Below are 19,730 nucleotides of genomic sequence, written 5' to 3' on the forward strand. Positions count from 1 at the left end.
CTCTTCCCACACATTCTCCGGCCCTCCAGTGCAGCTAAACTATCAAGCCATGCCTAGTGATCCAATCGCTCACTCGAAGTGCCTGTTATCCCCAAACAAGGGAAGAAAACAAGAAGGCATCAAACAGTATATTGTAATAGAGCAGGACAATCTATATTTTAAGAGAAAAATGCTTATAGAAAATAGAGTTACTAGGGGCATAGTACATGTATTAGAACTGTCATGGAGATAGTATAAAGAATTTGTCTAAGAAGTAAACTCAGGATGCTATGGGCAATTGGTTTATACTTCACTTTTCAAGCAGCTAAAACTCATGGTGTTATATGTCTTCAGAAATCTGGACAAACTTCATTTTACCACTGAAGAAAATGACATACCTCACATTCCATGCAGTGGTGAAGTCTGGGTTGAGAAGCAGCAGAGTGCAAGTGACATCTATCAGTTCTAAAATGAAGAGAGACATATAAGACCACAGTCCTGCCCACCAAAGCCTGGTTTCTCGGAAGGTCCTCTTCGTGCTCTTTCATTACAACCTGTATCTCAGACCATATGAATGTTAACAATAGACATACCTTTGTAGGATGTTAGGGATATGACTGCTATCCTCAAGATTTTCTTTTACTTGTGATTTGTATAATTCTTTTAAAAGTTAAGAAGTTTACAATATGCCCATAAGCAATAATTCATCTTCCATTCTTTTAGTAGATCTGGCAATAATGTAATTTATACTAAATAACAATTTTGAAACCAGCACTCCTTTAGTTCCACCAATGTCTCAAACACTGATTTTCAAAGGGGGGCGAGGAAAAAAAGAAAATCACCCATAATCTAATTTACATTCAGCTACAAAAAGTTTCCTTCTACACATTTTACATAGTAATAGCAATGACAAAAGTACAGTAATCATGTTAGAAAGGCTTGTAATGGTCTATTTTCTTTGGATATATTGGAAAGAGAATCACCATGGCAAAACACTACAAAAATCAATGTGCCTCCTACTGTGTTACAGATTGTCCTCTAAATGGACTGTGACTGTTTTATATTGCCAGAGAGTAACGTGACTACTTTTCTCCCAATTCTAACCTATTATACTTTAAAACATCAATGTGATGGATTAAAAGAAAAACAACACTCTACTATGTTTTAATCTTCCACGTTTAACCTTCAGCCATACAGCACTTTTCCTTTTTGTTTACTATTTGTAGTTCTTTGAGGACATGCTATTCATAGACACTAGATATTTCTCATGGTCTTAACAAGATGCCTATGGATACAGGTAAACTTCATAAGCCTGCTTTTAAAAGAACAAAATCTGCCAATTCTAGACATTTTGTTGTTTCTAAAATTGAAGATCATTTTTGAATTGCTACTGCTAATCTAGAGACATAATGCTAGAGTAGGTAAGGGCAGTAGGTGTATTAAACGCCAAGGGTATACAATGCGGAAGCCGCTGATGCACTTTATGTGGCCTTGCTGGGAGCAGCACAGTCTAAAGATATAATCTCATTCCTTCACTGCAGCCTCACAGTCGTGAGCCAAGCTACTTTTGTTCAACTTTACAGAAGAAACATGAAACTTAAGGAGGTCGTAAAGATTATTTTATGTACATGTTTGCTTTGTCCATATTATGTATCACCTATGAATGTATGTATGCACGTGTGCCTAGTGCCAGCAGAGGTCACTGGGAGCCCTGGACCTGGAGTTATAGACAGTTGTGGGCCACCGTGTAGGTGCAGGGAACTGAAGCCTGTGTTAGAGCAGCCAGTGCTCTTATTACACTGAGGCATCTCTCCAGCAGTGATATTTAGAGTTTTCATCAATTAACTTGTGATGAGGTTAACCGTGACACTTTTGGCATGTCACTTACACTGCAATTAAAATGCCTTTCTATAACAGATAAATAAAATGTTCTCAGTAATATGGGATAAACTACAAACATAAGAGCAAACACATAAGCATCTCATGCAACCACTTAAAAACTGGTCCAGCTAACTATTGATTATTCTCATATAATGTTAATGAAAAGATTGCAATTGTTCGGCACCTATGATTCTCCTGCTACTGATCACTCTGGACACTCAAACACTGAGAAGCTGGAACTATACATGGTCACTTGTGACCCACATTTCCCCATTGCAAGTTCCTACATGCAAGTGTGTTAGACAATTTAAGTACAATCTAATTCATCTCGATTTTCTTTCATTTGTAATAGTTTTTGACACGAATTTAATGTTTACCAAGGAAACTAATATAATGTTCTGTATCACTATTCACTTAATTTCACAAATATTCTAAGTATCAACAATGAGTAAAGATTAAACAGCACCACCTGAAGGATGGGTGTAATCCTGAGAAGACCTGATTTTATCCTTCATAACGTTATCTATCTTCTCATAGGACATATACCACATTTGGGGCCTTCCAAAAAGCTAAGCCTAATTCTATTTTTAACATAATATTTTTGTTGATTCTTTGGGAATTTCACATCATGTAACCCTATCACACTCATTTTTCCAGTCTTTTCATGTCTGTTCCCTACCCTTGTGACCTTTCCCATAAAAGAAATTAAAAATTAAAAGAGAAAAAGAAAAGAAAGAAAGAAGGAAAGAAAAAAACCAGGTCCACTCTGTGTTATCGATATACTTACTGGAGCATGGTCACGCTCTCAGTGGCCTGCCCCTTAAACAGATCTGAGTCCTTTCCCTCCCACACCTCCGCCAGAAGCCATCAACTGTGAAGAGCTACTCTTTAGCAACCTTATCACACTTTAAGAGTTCTCTTTGATGGCATCCTGTTTAGCTGCTACCTTGGGGGTCGGGTTGGAGAGATGGAGTTTGGGGTAGAGGTTGTCACCACAGCCTTCCATAGCCCTCTTTTTCAATTGTGCATCTGCATTCATCGATCTCACCACAAATGTAGCTCTCTAGCTCCTCACAGTCAGCAAGAGCATGGAGCATGAGCTTCCATGTGGTTCTGGTGACAGCACAGATCACAAACTCAGGCCCCAACTGCAGTACAACTATGGGCCTAGACAAGGCCCTGGGAGGCAGCCCAGACCATGGACATCACCATGGCTTCAGGTGGCAGCACAACGCACAGACATACACATGGCCTTTGGTGGTAACACGGGCCATGGACATCAACACAGACCCAGGCTGCCACTAGTAGGACCCTGGACCCAGACATGGCCCTCAGAGGCAACATGACCCTGGGCATCACCGTGGCCTCAGGTGGTAGCACAGGCCACTCACATCAGCCTGGTCCTCACCACAGCACACGCACTGCTCAGTTTTTCTGTCTTTCCCATCTCTCCATCACATACTTGTTCATCATGGTGGTGGAGGTGGGTGAGGGGCTGGCTTCTGCCCTGACTAGTTCTTACTAGTATACCCGTGGGGACTATGAATGAGTGCAATGGTAAAAGCACTGCAGACCACGCAAAGTATGGGAAAGCCAAAGAACTACGGCACACAGACAACTACAGCAGAAAGAGGTAAATCGTCTTACACCAAAACTGGCTAAATTCTTAACCTGACAAAACAGTTATCATTACCCGGTCCCAGCATGCACTTATGGCACATGGAAAGGTTTCTATGTGACAAGAAAGCTGTGGAGTTTCTTTGATGTCTGCAATTGTTCCAAAAGCGGTTCCACTCTGAGTACACTGGCTCTCGGTTCCCACAAGAGTCACTTCTGTTTGTACGTTTACTGCAACTTCTATTCCCTACAAGTGAAAAAGAAGCCTCTGGACAGCAGCACAGGCAGAGCTAACGAACATACTGAATACCAAGTTTTCAGTATTCACGTTGCTCTTTTTTTTCTTTTTAATTTTAACCATTCCACCACTCTTTTAATGTACTCTAACTCTGTATTTAGTCTTCGAGAAGGGGGCAGGTAGGTAAGGACAGGAGGGCAGCAGGCAGGCAGCAGGCGGTGGTGGCGAGGAACAGAAAACGACAAAGCCCAAGTGGTGGAATGTTTTAAAAATGAGACCTGAATGGCGTGGAACGTTGCTGTTTACAGTCAGAGGGAACACAGATCATGGCCCTTGAAGCCATGTTGATATCTGTGGGCCATGCTGCAGCCAGAGGCCATACTGATCTGAGTGGCCTTTACTGACACCTGAGGCCATGGTGATGTTTGTGGTCGGCCTCCGAGGGCCTTGTCTGGGTCCATGTTCATGATCTGTGCTGTCACCAAAAACTATAAAGTGAACACCAAAGTCCCCATGCTTCAGCAAGAGGTTTGGAAGAAGGCTCATCAATGTAGTGCTTCCTTTGCTAGTGACTGCAGCTGCTAGGATCACAGTCCTGCTTCACCTCTCATGGGGAGTTCTGGGCAAAACACACACACATAAGTAAATCACTTAAATCTCACTGTGCCTTACCTTTCTCATAAACGAAGCTTACAACAGACCTATACCTGACATACAGTGAACACTGAGCTCTGGATGTTACTTTTCATTACAAAGTTTGCAAGTCATAGTTCCACAAGAGCTACTAAGGGTGGATGCCCTGGAAGAAGTGAGTCAAGCTTAGCAGTGGTTACTGTGCAGTGAGATACCTAACAACATCTAAGAATCCTGGGATTTAAAACATCGGCAGCCTTGACAACCATCAGTGGAGTCTAGTAATTAAGTATATCCAGGGTTTACCCTTCCTCATGAACTTCTCATGTTTCCTGATTCTGAAGTCAGTTCCAAGGCCAGTGGGGGGTGGGGATGTGTCCTTGGGGGGTGTTGTGGGTGACATATAATGTAAGAAACAAGAACTGGGCCAACCAAACAAAGGAAGAAAGAGATTAAGTAATTTAACCTCAGACTGCTGATGCTCTGACTTTTCAGGTCTATCTTCCAGCAAAGCAGATGTGAGCACACTTTCGGCAAATGCTTTATCCTGTACAGGAAGGATGAACCAAGTTCCAAACATAAACATGTGTAAGTAACAGTTGACTGCAATTTCATTACACTTTAAATTTCACTGGCTACAGACCATTTCTTCTACAGCCTTACACAGAAGTCAAGAGCTCCTGAATGTCCTACAGACTCTTGAAATCAAACAGGCCTCTCTCCAAATACAAAACACGGGCCAATAAATATATGCTTACTATACACATTCCAGTGTATGACTAACCCATCATCACCTCACAGGCAGAAAGTGAATCTGGGTAAATCATTCACACGAAGTAGCTAAATTATAGCTGGGACAAGAAAAGCACATTCAGATACTACAGAAGTCAGAGGTTAAATCAATACACTTTGTTTGCTGAGCTTTGTCCTGGTTTTACTACTATCTCTGACAGAGAATGATTTCTATGCATCTAAAACTAAATAAATTCAAGATAATATGCTGGTTAGTCTCCTTCCAAAATACATTCAAGGACCATATAAAGGAAAGCTTAAGGTAAAGCTATTTATGACCGTACTGAACAATGGACTAAGCTAAGAACTCTTGCTAGTCATCTGACAAGGGTCAGTACTGAGTAAGAGCCATGATCCTAGTTCTCAGGAACCCACAGTCTAGCAGGGAAAGTATTTCAACAACAAACTACGATACACTATGCGAGTGACAGCTATGAAATCACCTGAGTAAAGAAACCCCTAGAGTGCAGAGATGGCTGCGACTTGTAGTAGGCAGAAAAGCTCTCAGGGACGAGGGTGAATCCAGCTGCTAATGCAGCAACCAGGCTGTCGATGGCTACACAAGGGAAGAAGCGCACAGTGATGTCAGGATGCAGCAGTGCTGTCTGTGGCTGGACTAAAGATTAAATATGACAAATGAAAATAGGGTAGGGGTCAAATAAGAGTCAAAACAGCAGCAAACAATGGTTAGCAGCAAGTGGCACTATTCCTAGAATCTAACTGGCATGAAGAGGTTACAGTGCGCCAGAAGCTCTGCTCAGTTAAGAAAGAGTAGGTTACTGTTGCCATGTAGAAGCTTAAACACTTGGGCCAACCAATTTTTCAAGTAAGGACCGAAATTCAAATTTCCATCCTGACTTTAAATACTTATTCAACTAGTTAAGGACAGTTTTTTAAATACATAAGCCAAAATGACACGGGTCCTTAGATAAGTATTAGACTAGGGGCCAAGAACCTGCAATCTCTGATGACAAATATGGAGTGGAGACAGCACTGCTAATTAGGCTTTGAATAGATGGCTAAAGGCCTTGAAATCCTTCTAAAGAATTTCAATACTTCATTAGCTCTGTTCATTGGCTCTGAGAGAATAATGAAATACTGTGTGAGCATAATAATGTAATAAGATAGTATACTATAGTGCCGGGCAGTGGTAGCGCACGCCTCTCATCCCAGCACTTGGGAGGCAGAGACAGGTGGATTTCTGAGTTCGAGGCCAGCCTGGTCTACAGAGTAGGTTCCAGGACAGCCAGGGCTATACAGAGAAACCCTGTCTCGAAAAACCAAAAAAAAAAAAAAAGAAAAAGAAAAAAAGATAGTATACTATATACTCACGAATGTATGCATCATAATAAATATTAGGGCGGGCATGGAGGAACTGAAGACAGGACGAGGGGATGATGGGACAAAAAGGAGGAGGGAAGTGATATGATTATATTTTAAATTTAAAATAAAAATTGAGAGGGGAAAAAGATGCTGGAAAGTGTTATTTGAAGTGGTTGGTTAATGCTGTGAAGGGTGTAAATTACAGAAGAGTCTGCAATGGGATCAACCAGCTATGAGATAGTAGCATTTCCCAGCCGACAAGTATAGGTCTAGTCAGAAAAGGCAATGAGAGAGAAAAAGAAAAACACAGAAGGTACGCGTAAATATACTGAGTGCTTTGGCCAGAGTTCTGCCCTTGTGGGACTATTCATGCTGTTGTGCTGGCTAATTGTATGTCAATTTAACACAAGCGAGAGTCATTTGGGAAGAAGGACTCTCATTTGAGAAAAATGTTTCCATAATTTACCTGTGGGAAAGTCTGTAGTGAACTTTGCTAATTAGCACTTGATGTAGGAAGACCCAGCTGATGGTAGGCCACGCGGCCACCTCTGGGCAGGGGTCCTGGGGAGTATAAGAAAACAGGCTGAGCAAGCCTTGAGGAGCTGCCAGTAGCATCCTCCATGCCTCTTCTTCAGCTCCCACCTCCAGGTTTCTTTGAAGATGGACTGTGATGTGTGAGTGTAAGCAGAATTAACCTAACCTCCCCCAGCTGCTCTTGGCCATGGTGTTCATCACAGTGACAGCGACCCTAGACCCTGTGCCACCCTTGCTTGACTTCTTATTGGTTGGTTGGTTTTAGTAGGCCAATCAGAATTATATCATTCTTCTGCCAAACATAGTTATTACTATATTGGGCTTTTGAATACCACTCCGTAACTAAACAATAGTTCTTTCAAATATCTTAGTTATTTGATCATTAATGAGTATGAGATATAAACTCAGGTGAAAAAAAATCTATTCTGATGATATAAAAGTCACTGAGTTATAACTCTATTGCAAGATTCTAGCCCAACCAAGTAGATTCTGAAACACTTATTAAAGTATCAGCTTTCTACCTTTGGTTTTTTAAATATACGGAGTACTTCCTACCAAAGACGGGGATTGGTCAAAGAAATGGCATTTTTCTAAAAAATTTGAATTTATCTTTCTTTAGCAAGATTCAGCTGTGTTCTGTTTTTAGTTCCTAACTTGGTACAAAATTTTTGTGTTAGCATTTCAGACATCAAGGCCTGAGGAGGCTGTGCCACCACACAGAGATGCTCCCTACTGACCCAAGCCTTAGGTTATCATAAAACTAGCTCTTCTCCAGATCACCCAAGATAAATCAAAACCTGCCTCAGCCGTCCTCCTGATAAGGTTCTATGGGGCTATGAAGACTGAAATCTCGTGAATACGATAGTGAAGTTTGCAGTATGATGCCTATAAGCTAAGAACCTGAAATGCAAAGAAGGATTTGGATGGCCACGGGACAAGGGGGTGAAGCTTAGGCGTGTGAATGGTCAAAGTCTAATGCTATCAGACAACTTAGACTTGATCTCCAAAACCTCTGTTTCCTCTGTATGAGGCAGTTATTCTGGCCCGTTAGTGTGCATTGGCTCAGTTACACCAGGTTAAAAACAATACAGCTTCATTTGGCAAAACATAACTTGATAGAGTACCATGGCTCTTTGAACTCCACACTGTGGTGACAGAATAAAGAAGGTCTAACAAAAGCCAAATGCCCTTACATTTGTCTGAAGTGTATGCCTAAACTCAGGTCATGCTGTTAACATCACACCAGGTTTAGACAGCACTTGTGACTTGAAACATTTGTCAGAGGATTAATCAAATGAAACTATTTGCCGGGCGGTGGTAACACACACCTTTAATCCCAGGATTTGGGAGGCAGAGGCAGGCGGATTTCTGAGTTCGAGGCCAGCCTGGTCTACAGAGTGAGTTCCAGGACAGCCAGGGCTACACAGAGAAACCCTGTCTCGAAAAACAAAAACAAAAACAAAAACAAATTGAAACTAGTCACAGAGAAAATCAAAATCTCTTCTCATTTAAAAAAGTCAGACTACTTCATGGTCCACACAGGAAAAAGGGCTATTAACCTATTTTGACAGTCTTTTAAGGATAGTAATGAGAAAAACTCAGGGAAATCAGATGGGATATCTCTGTAACATACCTTTTCCCAGAAAGAGGCTTTATGGCTCTCTACTCAAAACTTCTTAGATAAGGAAACATGCACTATGCATCTTATATACCCTCAGTCCTCAGAGGAGCTGCTGGTAAGAGGAGGCCCCTGGTAATGGCTACTGAACTGATCATTAAACTTGTTTAAGAAACAAGATGTTACTCAAAATCATCCTGCAGGCACACTGGGCACTTCTGTAGATGCTGCTGTGTAAGGGAAGAGGATGGGCTTTACAAAAGGAGACAGGACGTGGTCTTAGATGAACACAGCCCAGAAGTAAGACCTGAGGTCATATAGAATTTGTGCACTCAGGCTTGGTCTGAGGGAACTCTGGAAAAAGAGGCCAGGTAGGGTACTCAGGGATGATCAGTGACATAAAGAGTTGTCATAGAACAATGGAAGAAGTAAAAACCAACATTTTCTCTTTCTTAATTTTCACTCTCTCTTTTTGCCACATAAGACTCAGAAGGGCTGATCTCAACTGGGACTCAAAGCCCACAGAGCGGGTCACTGCAGCTAGGAGAGCACCAGACCTATCTCTGAATTGTTATTGAAAAAAATTCCGCTGACTAAGGAGTCAGAAATCAGGTGCTTATAGGATCTAGAAAACTCTTTGATGATGCTCAAATATCCTTTTATTTATGTATTTATTTTTTTAAACTAAAGGATGCTATCCATAAATAAAGTCTTACAAATGACAGCATATTAACACATAAAATCACTGTGGCGACAGTGAGTGGCTTGACTCCTGCCTAAGACACTTCCATTATAATCACTGAGGTTACAAACAGGAACACTAATGATCAAGTCTAAGCTCCACATTTGACAGAGAGGACAAACACCTGCTCAGGCTGAGCAAAAGAGAGCCAAAACTAGAGTCCAAGAATGCTAACTGCAAGCCAGGGCTCCTCCCAGAGGAAGAAGCCCGGTCGGCACATACTCACCATCTTTGTTCAGCCATTGCTTTCTCGTTCTGTACAAAAGGAGCTTGTTGTGGACATACGGTAATAAGAACTTGACACACCAGCTCTCCACACCAAGTTTGTTCTCAACCAGGACAATGGGACTCCGGTTATATCTTGCTTCAGGGCATGGGATCAGGCCAATTTCATCTCTAAATATGGAAGACATAAAAAGAAATTGAAGATATTACTGGCTTTAATTCTTTTTTTTTTCTAATCCCATAAAGCATTTTAAAAACCTCACATATTTAATTCTCTTAAGAACAGAACTAAGCCCATCTCCTGGAGTTGTAGCACAGGTAATTTTTTAAATGCAGTTTGTTGATAATAGCTGGACAGGGGAAACAGTACACTGCAACCCTCCCTGCTGGCAGGAGTGAAGACTCAGCTTATCTGTAGATGGCAATCTGAAAACATCTTGCAGAATGTTAAAGCACATGCTCTCATCCTGCAATTACATCCCCTCCCCCACCACCACCCTAAATACAAAATACAGCAATGTAGCAAGACAAGAAACAACCAAATCATTTAACAGTATAATGCCACTAAAGTAAGCATAGCTCATTAGTGTGATAACTTGAAAATAAAGATACAGGACTGCATATACAGGTATACATGCCAAGAAAATGTGGAGAAAACAAACTGTATACAATGAAAAAAGCCCTTTATATAATTTTAAAAACATACACATATATTAAATTACAGAAAACTTTTGAGAGAGGTAATGAGGAAGAATTTTGGATTTATGTAATTATTTCTATTTTAAGACTGTTGCTGGACAGTGGTGATGCATGACTTTAATTAAGCACTTGGAAAGCACAGGCAGGTGGATCTCTGAGTTCAAGACCAGTGTAGTCTATAAAGTGAGTTCAGGACACCCAGAGCGACATAGAAAAACCCTGTCTCAAAAACAAACAAACAAACAAACAAACAAGCAAACAGAATGAAAACCAGTGTGTTTGTTTGCCTACTGAAATAATAAAAGTGGAACAGAACTTATCAATAAAGGTTAGCACATACTTCCTTGGATATGGCTGAATTTAAAAAAAAAATCACCCTTATGATAAAAATACATTTTAGAATGTGGTCAATCCACCTTAAGTTGAAAATTTGCACTAAAAACAGACCCGATTAATAAACAATGTGCAGAGCAGATTCACAAATGAAACAAATGTTTGTAAAACTTACACACGTATTTCATTTGCGAAAGTGCTTAAAATTCTTACCTATGTAATTTCTTAAATAGGATGTCCTTTAATGAATAATGAGAACTCTGTTAGAGGGCCTGGGAAGACAGCTCAGAGGTTAACAGTGACTATCGACTTGTAGAGGACATAGGTTCAGCTACCAGCAACCATGTGGGGCAGCTCACTACAACCTGTAACTCCAGCTATGGGGAAGTCTAATACCTTTTTCTGATCTTGGCTCTTTAAAAATAAGAGAGAGCTGGTTCCACTCAGCAAGTAGAATGCTTGAAGTAGAAATATTAGGATGAGCCGGGCGGTGGTGGCGCACGCCTTTAATCCCAGCACTTGGGAGGCAGAGGCAGGCGGATTTCTGAGTTCGAGGCCAGCCTGGTCTACCGAGTGAGTTCCAGGACAGCCCGGGCTACACAGAAAAACCTTGTCTCGAAAAAACAAAAAAAAAAAAAAAAAAAAAAAAAAAGAAAAAGAAATATTAGGATGGGGTAGGATCCCCAGTACACAGGTACAAAGCCAACTGTGGCCATACTTGCCTTAAAGTACAGCACTGTTGGGGGCAAAGACAGGGGGATAGCCAAAAACAAAGCTCTAGGTTCAGTGAGAAGAGACTTTGCTTCATGAGAATAAGTTGAAAAATGATAGAAAAGAATAAACCCCATATCCAAACACAAACACACACACACACACACACACACACACGGGTTGAAGTTGCAGCTCTGTTGGTAGAATCCTTGTCTAGTATTTTTGAAGCCCTGAGTTTGACCCCCAAGCACCGCCTAATTCTGGCTAGATTGCAGACATGTTGCAATCCTTGTACTTGAGAGGCAAAAACAGGCTGGACATGGTGGTACACACCTTTAATCCCAGCACTTGGAAGGAAGGCAAAGGCAAGAGGATGGATCTCTGAGTTCAAGGCCAGCCTGGTCTACAGAGTAAATTCCAGAACAACCAAGACTACATAGAAACCCTGTCTCAAAAAAAAGAGAGTGGGGGCAAAAGCTACACAACTGGAAACTCAAGGTCATCCCGAGTCACACAGCAACCTTGGAACACAGGAGATGCTGCTTCCCTTTCCCCTACCAAAATAAATTTTAAAATAATAATAAACAATTTGATCTCCACAATTTATGTGTGATGTGTCCTTTTAAGACTCTTAGATTCCTTTGCCAAGAAGACAGCAGTCTGATAAATATAAAAGGGGAAACATGTTTAGTTACAGACTATCTGAAGAATCCTCTTCTGTTAAGTCACCACCACAAGTCAGAAGGAAGCACAGATCTAAAATAGACCCACCCAGAGAAACCTCTAAACTGGCTACTTCAGAGACAAACCATTTTCTACTGATCACTTTGTTAATGACACAGGGATCTGTCAATAAACGAGGATGCTACCATTCCTTCTAAGGTAATTAAACTCTGCAGAAGGTTTGGGACCTATAATATATTCAGGAGACTCAAAGGTCTCTTTTAATACAGACACACCACACTACACCAGAACCATCACTGTACAAAAACCCTTCACAGAATATACTGCATATTTTTAGTTTCTGATAATCCAAAAAAAAGAATAGGCAAAGGCCCACAGACTTCTAAGAATTTTTCAGCAAGGCTTTGCATATCTAACTATAAGAAAGGTTATAGTTGGCCCTTCCTGTAACATAAATGAAGTTCTCTGAGGAAAACACTGAGAACAAGCACCTCAAGTCAATACCGCAGTTTTCAAAGCACAACATTGTATCTGTACTGGGAGATAAGAACTGAAATCCACCTAATCCCTTGTAAACACAACTAGCCACGCCCTAGTTACTGGGAATATGTTTCCTGGTGTTCATATTTTAGTATATGAAGTTGAACATCTTAGGAAATAGCCTACTAATAAAATAACTCCTTCAATCCTAGCACTTGCGAGGTAGAGACAGAGGATCTCTGTGAGTTCAAGGGTAGTCTGGTCTATACACTGTATTACAGGCTAGCCAGGACTACAGTGAGACCCTGTCTCAAACAAATATAAATAACCTAAAATTAGCACAACCAAACGAAAAAAGCAACCCCTAGATTTACTCACTCAGGAGACTGTGTTCTTTGAGATCTAATAACTACTTGCAACACTTTAAGGAGGTAAAAACAAATGCTACATTAGTAAGAATAAAAGAGTCTCAGCTTCTAGACACACAGTTTGGGAGTAGGTTTTTAAAATTTAAATTCACAATGTAAAAACAAGTTTTGCTCACTGTAATGACCATTCCTGGTCATCAACTTGACTGTATCTAGAATGAACTACAATCCAGAATTGGAGGGCTCACCTGTGATCCAGCTCTTGAGGCTGGAAGACACAAGTTTCTGACCTGGATCTTGGCATGGAGATCTTGAGGCATAGTGGCTATGAAAAGTTTAGGCCCAGGCAAGGTAATACATGCCTTTAATCCCAGGAGATTAAGGCAAGGAGATCTCTGAGTTCAAGATCAGCCTGGGACAAAACAAGTTCCAGATTCAGGCATGATGGTACACACCTTTAATCTGAGCCACACCTTCTGCTGGAGACATACCTAAGGACATTGGCAGAAGGAAGATTAGCTCTTCTTCACTGCTTGCATTTACTTGCCAGCTCATCTGTTGGAATCTACTTCTACAGAAGATCAGATGAAACAACTAGCCTCGTGGGACTGAGCAACTACTAGATTCTTGGACTTTCCATACATTGCTGACCATTGTTAGGGAGTTAGATACAGACTGTAAGTCATCATAATAAAGACCCTCAATATAGAAAGACATTCCATATGTTCTGTGACTCTAGAGAACCCCGACTAATACACTCACTATAGTTGTACTAGATATAAAATATCCAAGTGCTATTTTGGTACCTAAATTATAGGACAAAGTCATCTGCAGAATTAAAAAACACACTCCTGTGACCCTTTCAAGAAACTTTCAAAACACAGAGCCTTGTGTGGTCAATAACTGCATCTGAATGAGCGGTCATCCTTGCTCCTCAGTGACATCCACCCAGCTTCCAAAGGTTACTCTAAGAGAATATTACCTCTGCTCTTCTTTGTAATACACTGTACTGAGAACAGCATGGGCCATCTAACACTCAACTTTGGCCTTGACAGACTTTTCCCATCTGTAAGAGGGTAGAGCTGTATTCTATCTCCAGTAAAGGAAATGGGCTAGAGTGTACGCAGCAGCTTTCCACGTAAAGAGAATGAGTCATAAGGATGTAAACCTTTGAAGAACTAAAGAAAAAGAAATCACAAATGAAGAGAAATGCAGTGTTGTAGAGACAGAAGCTCTTGATTAGAGCCTGGACTAATTAGTCTCCTTTCTACCACTAATGGCCAGTGTGATGTTAAGTCCTATACCTCTGGACTGCTCACCTGAAATACAGAAATAGTATCTTCCCTGTTAGGAAAACCAAAGGTGAAGAATGTGGCAAACTAAAAAGTGCTAGGCAAGGATAAATACTGTCAGTTCACTTAACAGCATGAGGTCAGTGTCACGTTTCTTCGTTAATAGGCAATAGGTAGCCGAAGCAAAGAATCTCAATCCTTTGTCAAGTTATTTTACCCTAAGAAAATGGAGTTTTGTCACTTCCAAAAAAATTAACAGCATTTTCTTTGGAAGATACGTTGTCTTTAAGCTTCCAAATAGCAGAATGTTTCAATTTAGATTTCTGTATCTATTCCTTTAGAGGACTAATTTTTTCAGGGCATTTTGGATTCCAAAATCATTTAAAAATGACTTTGTTATTCTTTTATTCTTCTTATGTCTCCTTTTATCAGATGAAGTCCATTGAGCTTAAGGGAAAATACACACTAAAAGCCCATTTCTACTGTTACTAACATTTGGTATCCTTAAGTATTTTTATAGAAAGTCAGATCACATCGGGCATAAGCTTTTGACAATACTCAACATGAACTCTGTAAAGTATCACAACAGAACAGAAAACAGCCCAGATTCAGCAAATTGTATAAATATCTTTATTGAATATTTATTTTTGTCTTAGAAGTTGTAATTCTTTCCAGAATGATCGAAGAGGAGACAGTAAAATACCTATAGGAACTGACGCTTGCTTGCATATTAATAATTAAACCCCTAACTGGTAGCAAAGATATTTCAGAGGCCTAATAGTCCTCCTCATTAATTTTAAAGATTGCTAACTTCCTATACCACTGAAACTATACTACTGACACTATTTAGAAAAAAAAATAAATTTCTGTTTACTGAATACCACAGTCTGTGTTTACTCTAAGCAATAATCTACAGTAAAAATCTTTACCCCATTTTACAGATAGAAGAGTCTCACCTAAGTATATTGAGCTAGAAAATAAAATATGAAGATTCAAATCTAGGGCTCAAATTCTAAACGAAAACTTTAAAAACTATACTATCATTTAAATGAGCAAAATATGCGTGTAAGACCATTATATTCTTAGTTTCATATTCACCAATCTGTAGGCAACATTAAACTGTTTCATTATTACGTCCTTACTTAGTAGCCCTTCTATGGATTAAAAGTGTCTCAATTCAAATGCTATTTTCCCTGAAAGAACTATCTTGACCTTGTAAGTGAAATAAAGTCTCACTATTCACGATGTCTTTCTTACCTTTCTGCCTACTTTCAGAAGTTACCTGTTGATTGGTTTGAAGTTCCATTAAGGATAGGGCCCTTTTCTCAACTACACATTACTGCACTACTTTACATGCTCAGCTCCTGGTAGACTAGCCCCAGACAAGCATGGCCTGTCAAATGTGCTTTTTTTTTTTTCTATACATATGAATGTAACAATTAGAACAGAGAGTCAAGAACTTCTATAACCTTCTCTTGTGTGATCTTTTCAATCACATGTTACTTTTGATCAATATAATGGCCCCAGTTTCTTCTGACACTGTAAGTCCAACCAGACTTTGATGCTCATGTTAAATGCTACCTCCCATGGGATACACCCAGCCTCCCTTCTCCAATGGACAGCACTTACACTACTACTAATGAATCTTTAGTAGGAACTACATTGTAGGCTTAATTTACTGTTCATGTAGGTTAAGTCTTAGGTCTTCACTAAACCCATACCAGGTAACACAGTATGTATTTCTCATATGATTATGCTTAAAATCAGAAGTTCAGTTCTCATTCACATTAAGAACATTCCAAGTGTCCAATAGCTACACATAGTATAGTGGATGTACAATTTAACCACACCAGAAATTTGGCCTCAGTACAAACTATATTTTGTACTTCTTGCCCCACATAGTGAATATGCATCTCAAATCAATGTAGATATTAGTGATGGTTTGTATACGACTGGCCCAGGGAGTGGCACCATTATGAGGTGTGGCCTTGGAGTGGTGTGTCAATGTTGGTGTGGGCTTTAAGATCCTTATCCTGGAAGTCAGCATTCTGCTAGCAGCCTTCAGATGAAGATGTAGAACTCTCAGCCCCTCCTGTACCATGTCTGCCTGGATGCTGCCATGTTCCTGACTTGATGATACTGGACTGAACCTTTGAACCTGTAAGCCAGTCCCGATTAAGTATTGCCCCTAAAGCGTTGCTTTGGTCACAATGTCTGTTCCTAGCAGTAAAGCCCTAACTAAGACAATATTCAACTGAAAAAGAACAATTTTCTGGATATGAGAATATTAACATGATTATCTAATTAGACTGTTCAGTAGAAACTGCCTTCCACACTAAGGCACAGTCTCTGTCTCATGGTAATAAATATTCCTGCATCAAACCACTAGTTGCAGAGAACCCAAAAGGATTCTCAATCACCCATGCAAACAATATTTATGCTGTGTTTTCCACTTTGCAAAGTGTTCTGGCAAGGAGTGGAGGGACTCAGGTTAATGCTGGTGCTCTGAATTCTTGTTAGTATTTCAAGATCAAGACAGCACTGAGCCTGGGAGAAATCAATCAATCAACCAATCAGATCCGACAGAAACATCATTCTGATGTCACTGAGCCTTTGGCTGCTTCAGGAGGTAGCTATTTCTACAGAAACAAAGTTAATATAGTCAAGAGAGTAGATGTTAACAAATAAATTGGTAACCTATCTTATGTTGGAGAAAATGGGAAACAAAAGTAAATAATGAAAAAAATTTATAATGCTGTTATTAGATAATAACTTTAAAGATAGGTAATATCTGTTTTTGTTTTTAAACTAGAAATACAGCCTTCTTGAGTCTAAAAAGGCTAGATTAAGCAAAGACATACTGGCACTTCTGCAAAGTCCAACATACAAGACATTTTAAAAGATGGATAGAAGATGTGTACTAAAATACAGCTGCTAACAAATATTCAATAATGAATTGAGCTATTTAAATATTTACAGCTTATATAACTTATTTCAAATGCCCAACTTCTCTTAAGCCTTCATATTTCAAATGACCCAAATACTTACAAATAATCATAAATTATACACTGACAGAGTATTTATTAGTGAGACCGCAGAGTAAAATTATGAAGAGAGGGGCATTGGAGCCCTTTTAAGAGTGTTTGGTGATCCAGAAAAACAGAGACCTGCTTCACACTCCACTGGGTCAACCTGACGAACTAATTAATCTTAATTTTGCCAAATATAGTATTTTTTAGTCTACCTCAAAGATGAGAAACTGAAGTGATCACTATATTAAATGTGTAACCTTTGCTACAATGTTTTAGAAAACAACACCAATGATTTAAAAAAAAAAATGAACCTTTCACTTGCCCAACTTTTTTTTTCTCTAAAGGATGTGTCTCTTACTTGCACTGCAGCTGGAATTCTCAAAAAGGACCTCAAAGGCTGACACACAAGACATCAAAGCATTCCTTAAAAGGCTCAGCAGCCACTATGGCTACTGCCAGGAAATCACTCCAAACACTCATTCTGAAAAAAGTCAGCAGTCAAAGAGGAAAGGAGGACTTAGGGGCTGTCAGAGCTGGCAGGTATGTTTAGGGGCCAGTAGTCTTTTGTCTTGAATGAAGTACAGTTTTAAGTCCCTAATTGACACAAGGGAGAAGGCCATCTGAGGACTTCTAAATTCTTTTATGAGATCACCTTGGAGGAAAAGAACAAGTTTGTTAAAATGTACGTCTGGTTTTTCATTTAGTCGAAAAAGCTATGGAGGCTAGAATACTTAAAAATAATTCATGTGTTATAGTTAAAAATTTTAAAGTTTTACAAATAAGTCGTATAGCCAATGAGAAGAAAATATTACAAAACAGGACTCCATGTTTGTTTCCTGGGGGAAGGGGAGAAGAAATGGGCTACATGCTGGCTTCTTTCTTATTCTTTTGTATACTGGTGTAGGTAACTCTTTAGTAGCTTTATTTTCATTCGTTAAAGGGAGAGTACCAGAAGAAAAAAAAAAATCTTGAGAGTATCTTCCTAGAGAGTAAGTAACAAATGAAATGGAAAGGGAGGAAGAAGAGATAATGTGTCAGTTCAGTAGTGAACTTTTAGAAGGCAACAGTGCTGGGTAAGAATGCTTTAAAGATGCTCATTTGTAACTTCGGACGCGCTACTGATTAAAAAAAAAAAAGTATCCAGTTTGTATCAGCTTTAAGAGATCCGCCAGGTCACCTTCAAAAATTGTTACATCCCACTCGCTTTGCAATTTTGTGACAAGCGAGTGGAAAAGTCAAAGGCAGCGTCCAGTCACCTTTAGCTAACCTGAAAAGGGGGGGGGTGTGTGTGCAGGGAGTCTGATGGTGTGGATAACCCTCTATAGCCACGCACTGGATGCAACCGAGAGTCGCCTCCAAGGCACAGAGACCCACGCAGTGGCCGGCGGGGCAAGCGCACCCGGGCGAAGGGCGGCCGGGAGAAGAGTTGCCACAACTCCCGGGATGCGCCGGGCAGGGCAGAAAACTCCACGTTCGGACGTAGCTCTCAGAGGTCGCTCCCCAAAACTGACCCGCCACGCGTCCTGGTAACGGCCAGCTGGCCCGGCGCGACAGTCCCAGCCGCGCTCCGCCTGTCGGAAGCGCGCGTGGGCCCCGAGCGGCCCCGGCGAGTGGACCAGAGCGCGGCCCCGACCCGCCCCCAACGACCCCGGCGGCGCAGGGCGCGCAACTCACATGTGCGGGTTCCTTCGGAAGGCGTTGGTGATGTCCTTCACCACCCTCTGCACCAGCACCGCCACCTCCTCGTTCGTCTCGGCCATGTTGGCGGCCGCGGCGATCCGGCGCGCCTCCGGGAGAACCCAGCCGCCGGCGGGAGTTTCGCGGGGGCGCGCGCGCGTTGGCTCAGGCGCGCTCTCGCAGAAGCCACCGAGCACTTCCGGGTCAGGGAGGGCCTGAGCGCCGCTAAGTTGGGCCGGCTCTTCACGGTTTTAAGTCTTTGATTGAAATTTGGTTCACCAAGCATGGAGGAAGGAAGGTTCTCCCCGCACCTTTCCGAGCAGGCGTGTCCCGGGGTGGCCTTTACCCAGGGTCCTCTGGACAGCAGCACCGTGCCCGTTTCACCGGCCCACCCCCGGAGGAGGCCGGTTGCTGACCTCCTTTTGCACACTTGTGCTACTTTGTGTCTGAAATTTAAAGTAGCCCTTTTAATTAGACCTTGTAATGCATTAGGCAAAGAAAAAAAAGTAAAGGAGAAACAACTCTCCAGATCTAGGGGCAAAAGTTAAAAAAAAAAAAGTAACCCACTGTACTTTTGGTATTTTTGATACGTTTGGCGATCATTGCGTTAATGTCGAGTATAAAAGAAAAATAAAAAAAAATAAAATAAGGCATTGACAATTTCTTCCTGATATCTGTTGCCCCACAAATTATAAGATTTTTCTGTTCCATTTGGATTTTAAAGTGCTGTAATAAAAGTTTTATTTTTATATATCAGGTTTATTTGTCTCTTCTAAGTACAAAACTCTGACTGACTGCCTTTAACTGGTGATGGTTCCTCCTCCTCTTCCTCCTCTTCTTCCCTTCCCCTCCCCTCCCCTCCCCCCCTTTTT

General features: G+C 40.9%; 1 protein-coding gene across 1 annotated transcript in view; it reads right to left on the reverse strand.

Annotated features, from left to right (window-relative positions):
- Window positions 1-18,952, reverse strand: part of Ptar1 (protein prenyltransferase alpha subunit repeat containing 1) — a 34,142-nt gene extending 15,190 nt beyond the window's left edge. Inside the window, exons 1-3 of the mRNA XM_028764103.1 lie at window positions 18,856-18,952; window positions 9,584-9,753; window positions 378-444 (exon numbers count right to left, since the gene is read on the reverse strand). Of these exons, the coding sequence (XP_028619936.1) occupies window positions 378-444; window positions 9,584-9,753; window positions 18,856-18,941 (323 nt within the window). The 5' untranslated portion in view covers window positions 18,942-18,952. The remainder of the gene's footprint in view (window positions 1-377; window positions 445-9,583; window positions 9,754-18,855) is intronic.
- Between the last annotated feature and the right edge of the window lie 778 nt (window positions 18,953-19,730).

This window comes from Grammomys surdaster, unplaced genomic scaffold, assembly GCF_004785775.1.
Source record: "Grammomys surdaster isolate TR1022 unplaced genomic scaffold, NIH_TR_1.0 141, whole genome shotgun sequence".
NCBI classification, from domain to species: Eukaryota; Metazoa; Chordata; class Mammalia; order Rodentia; family Muridae; genus Grammomys; species Grammomys surdaster.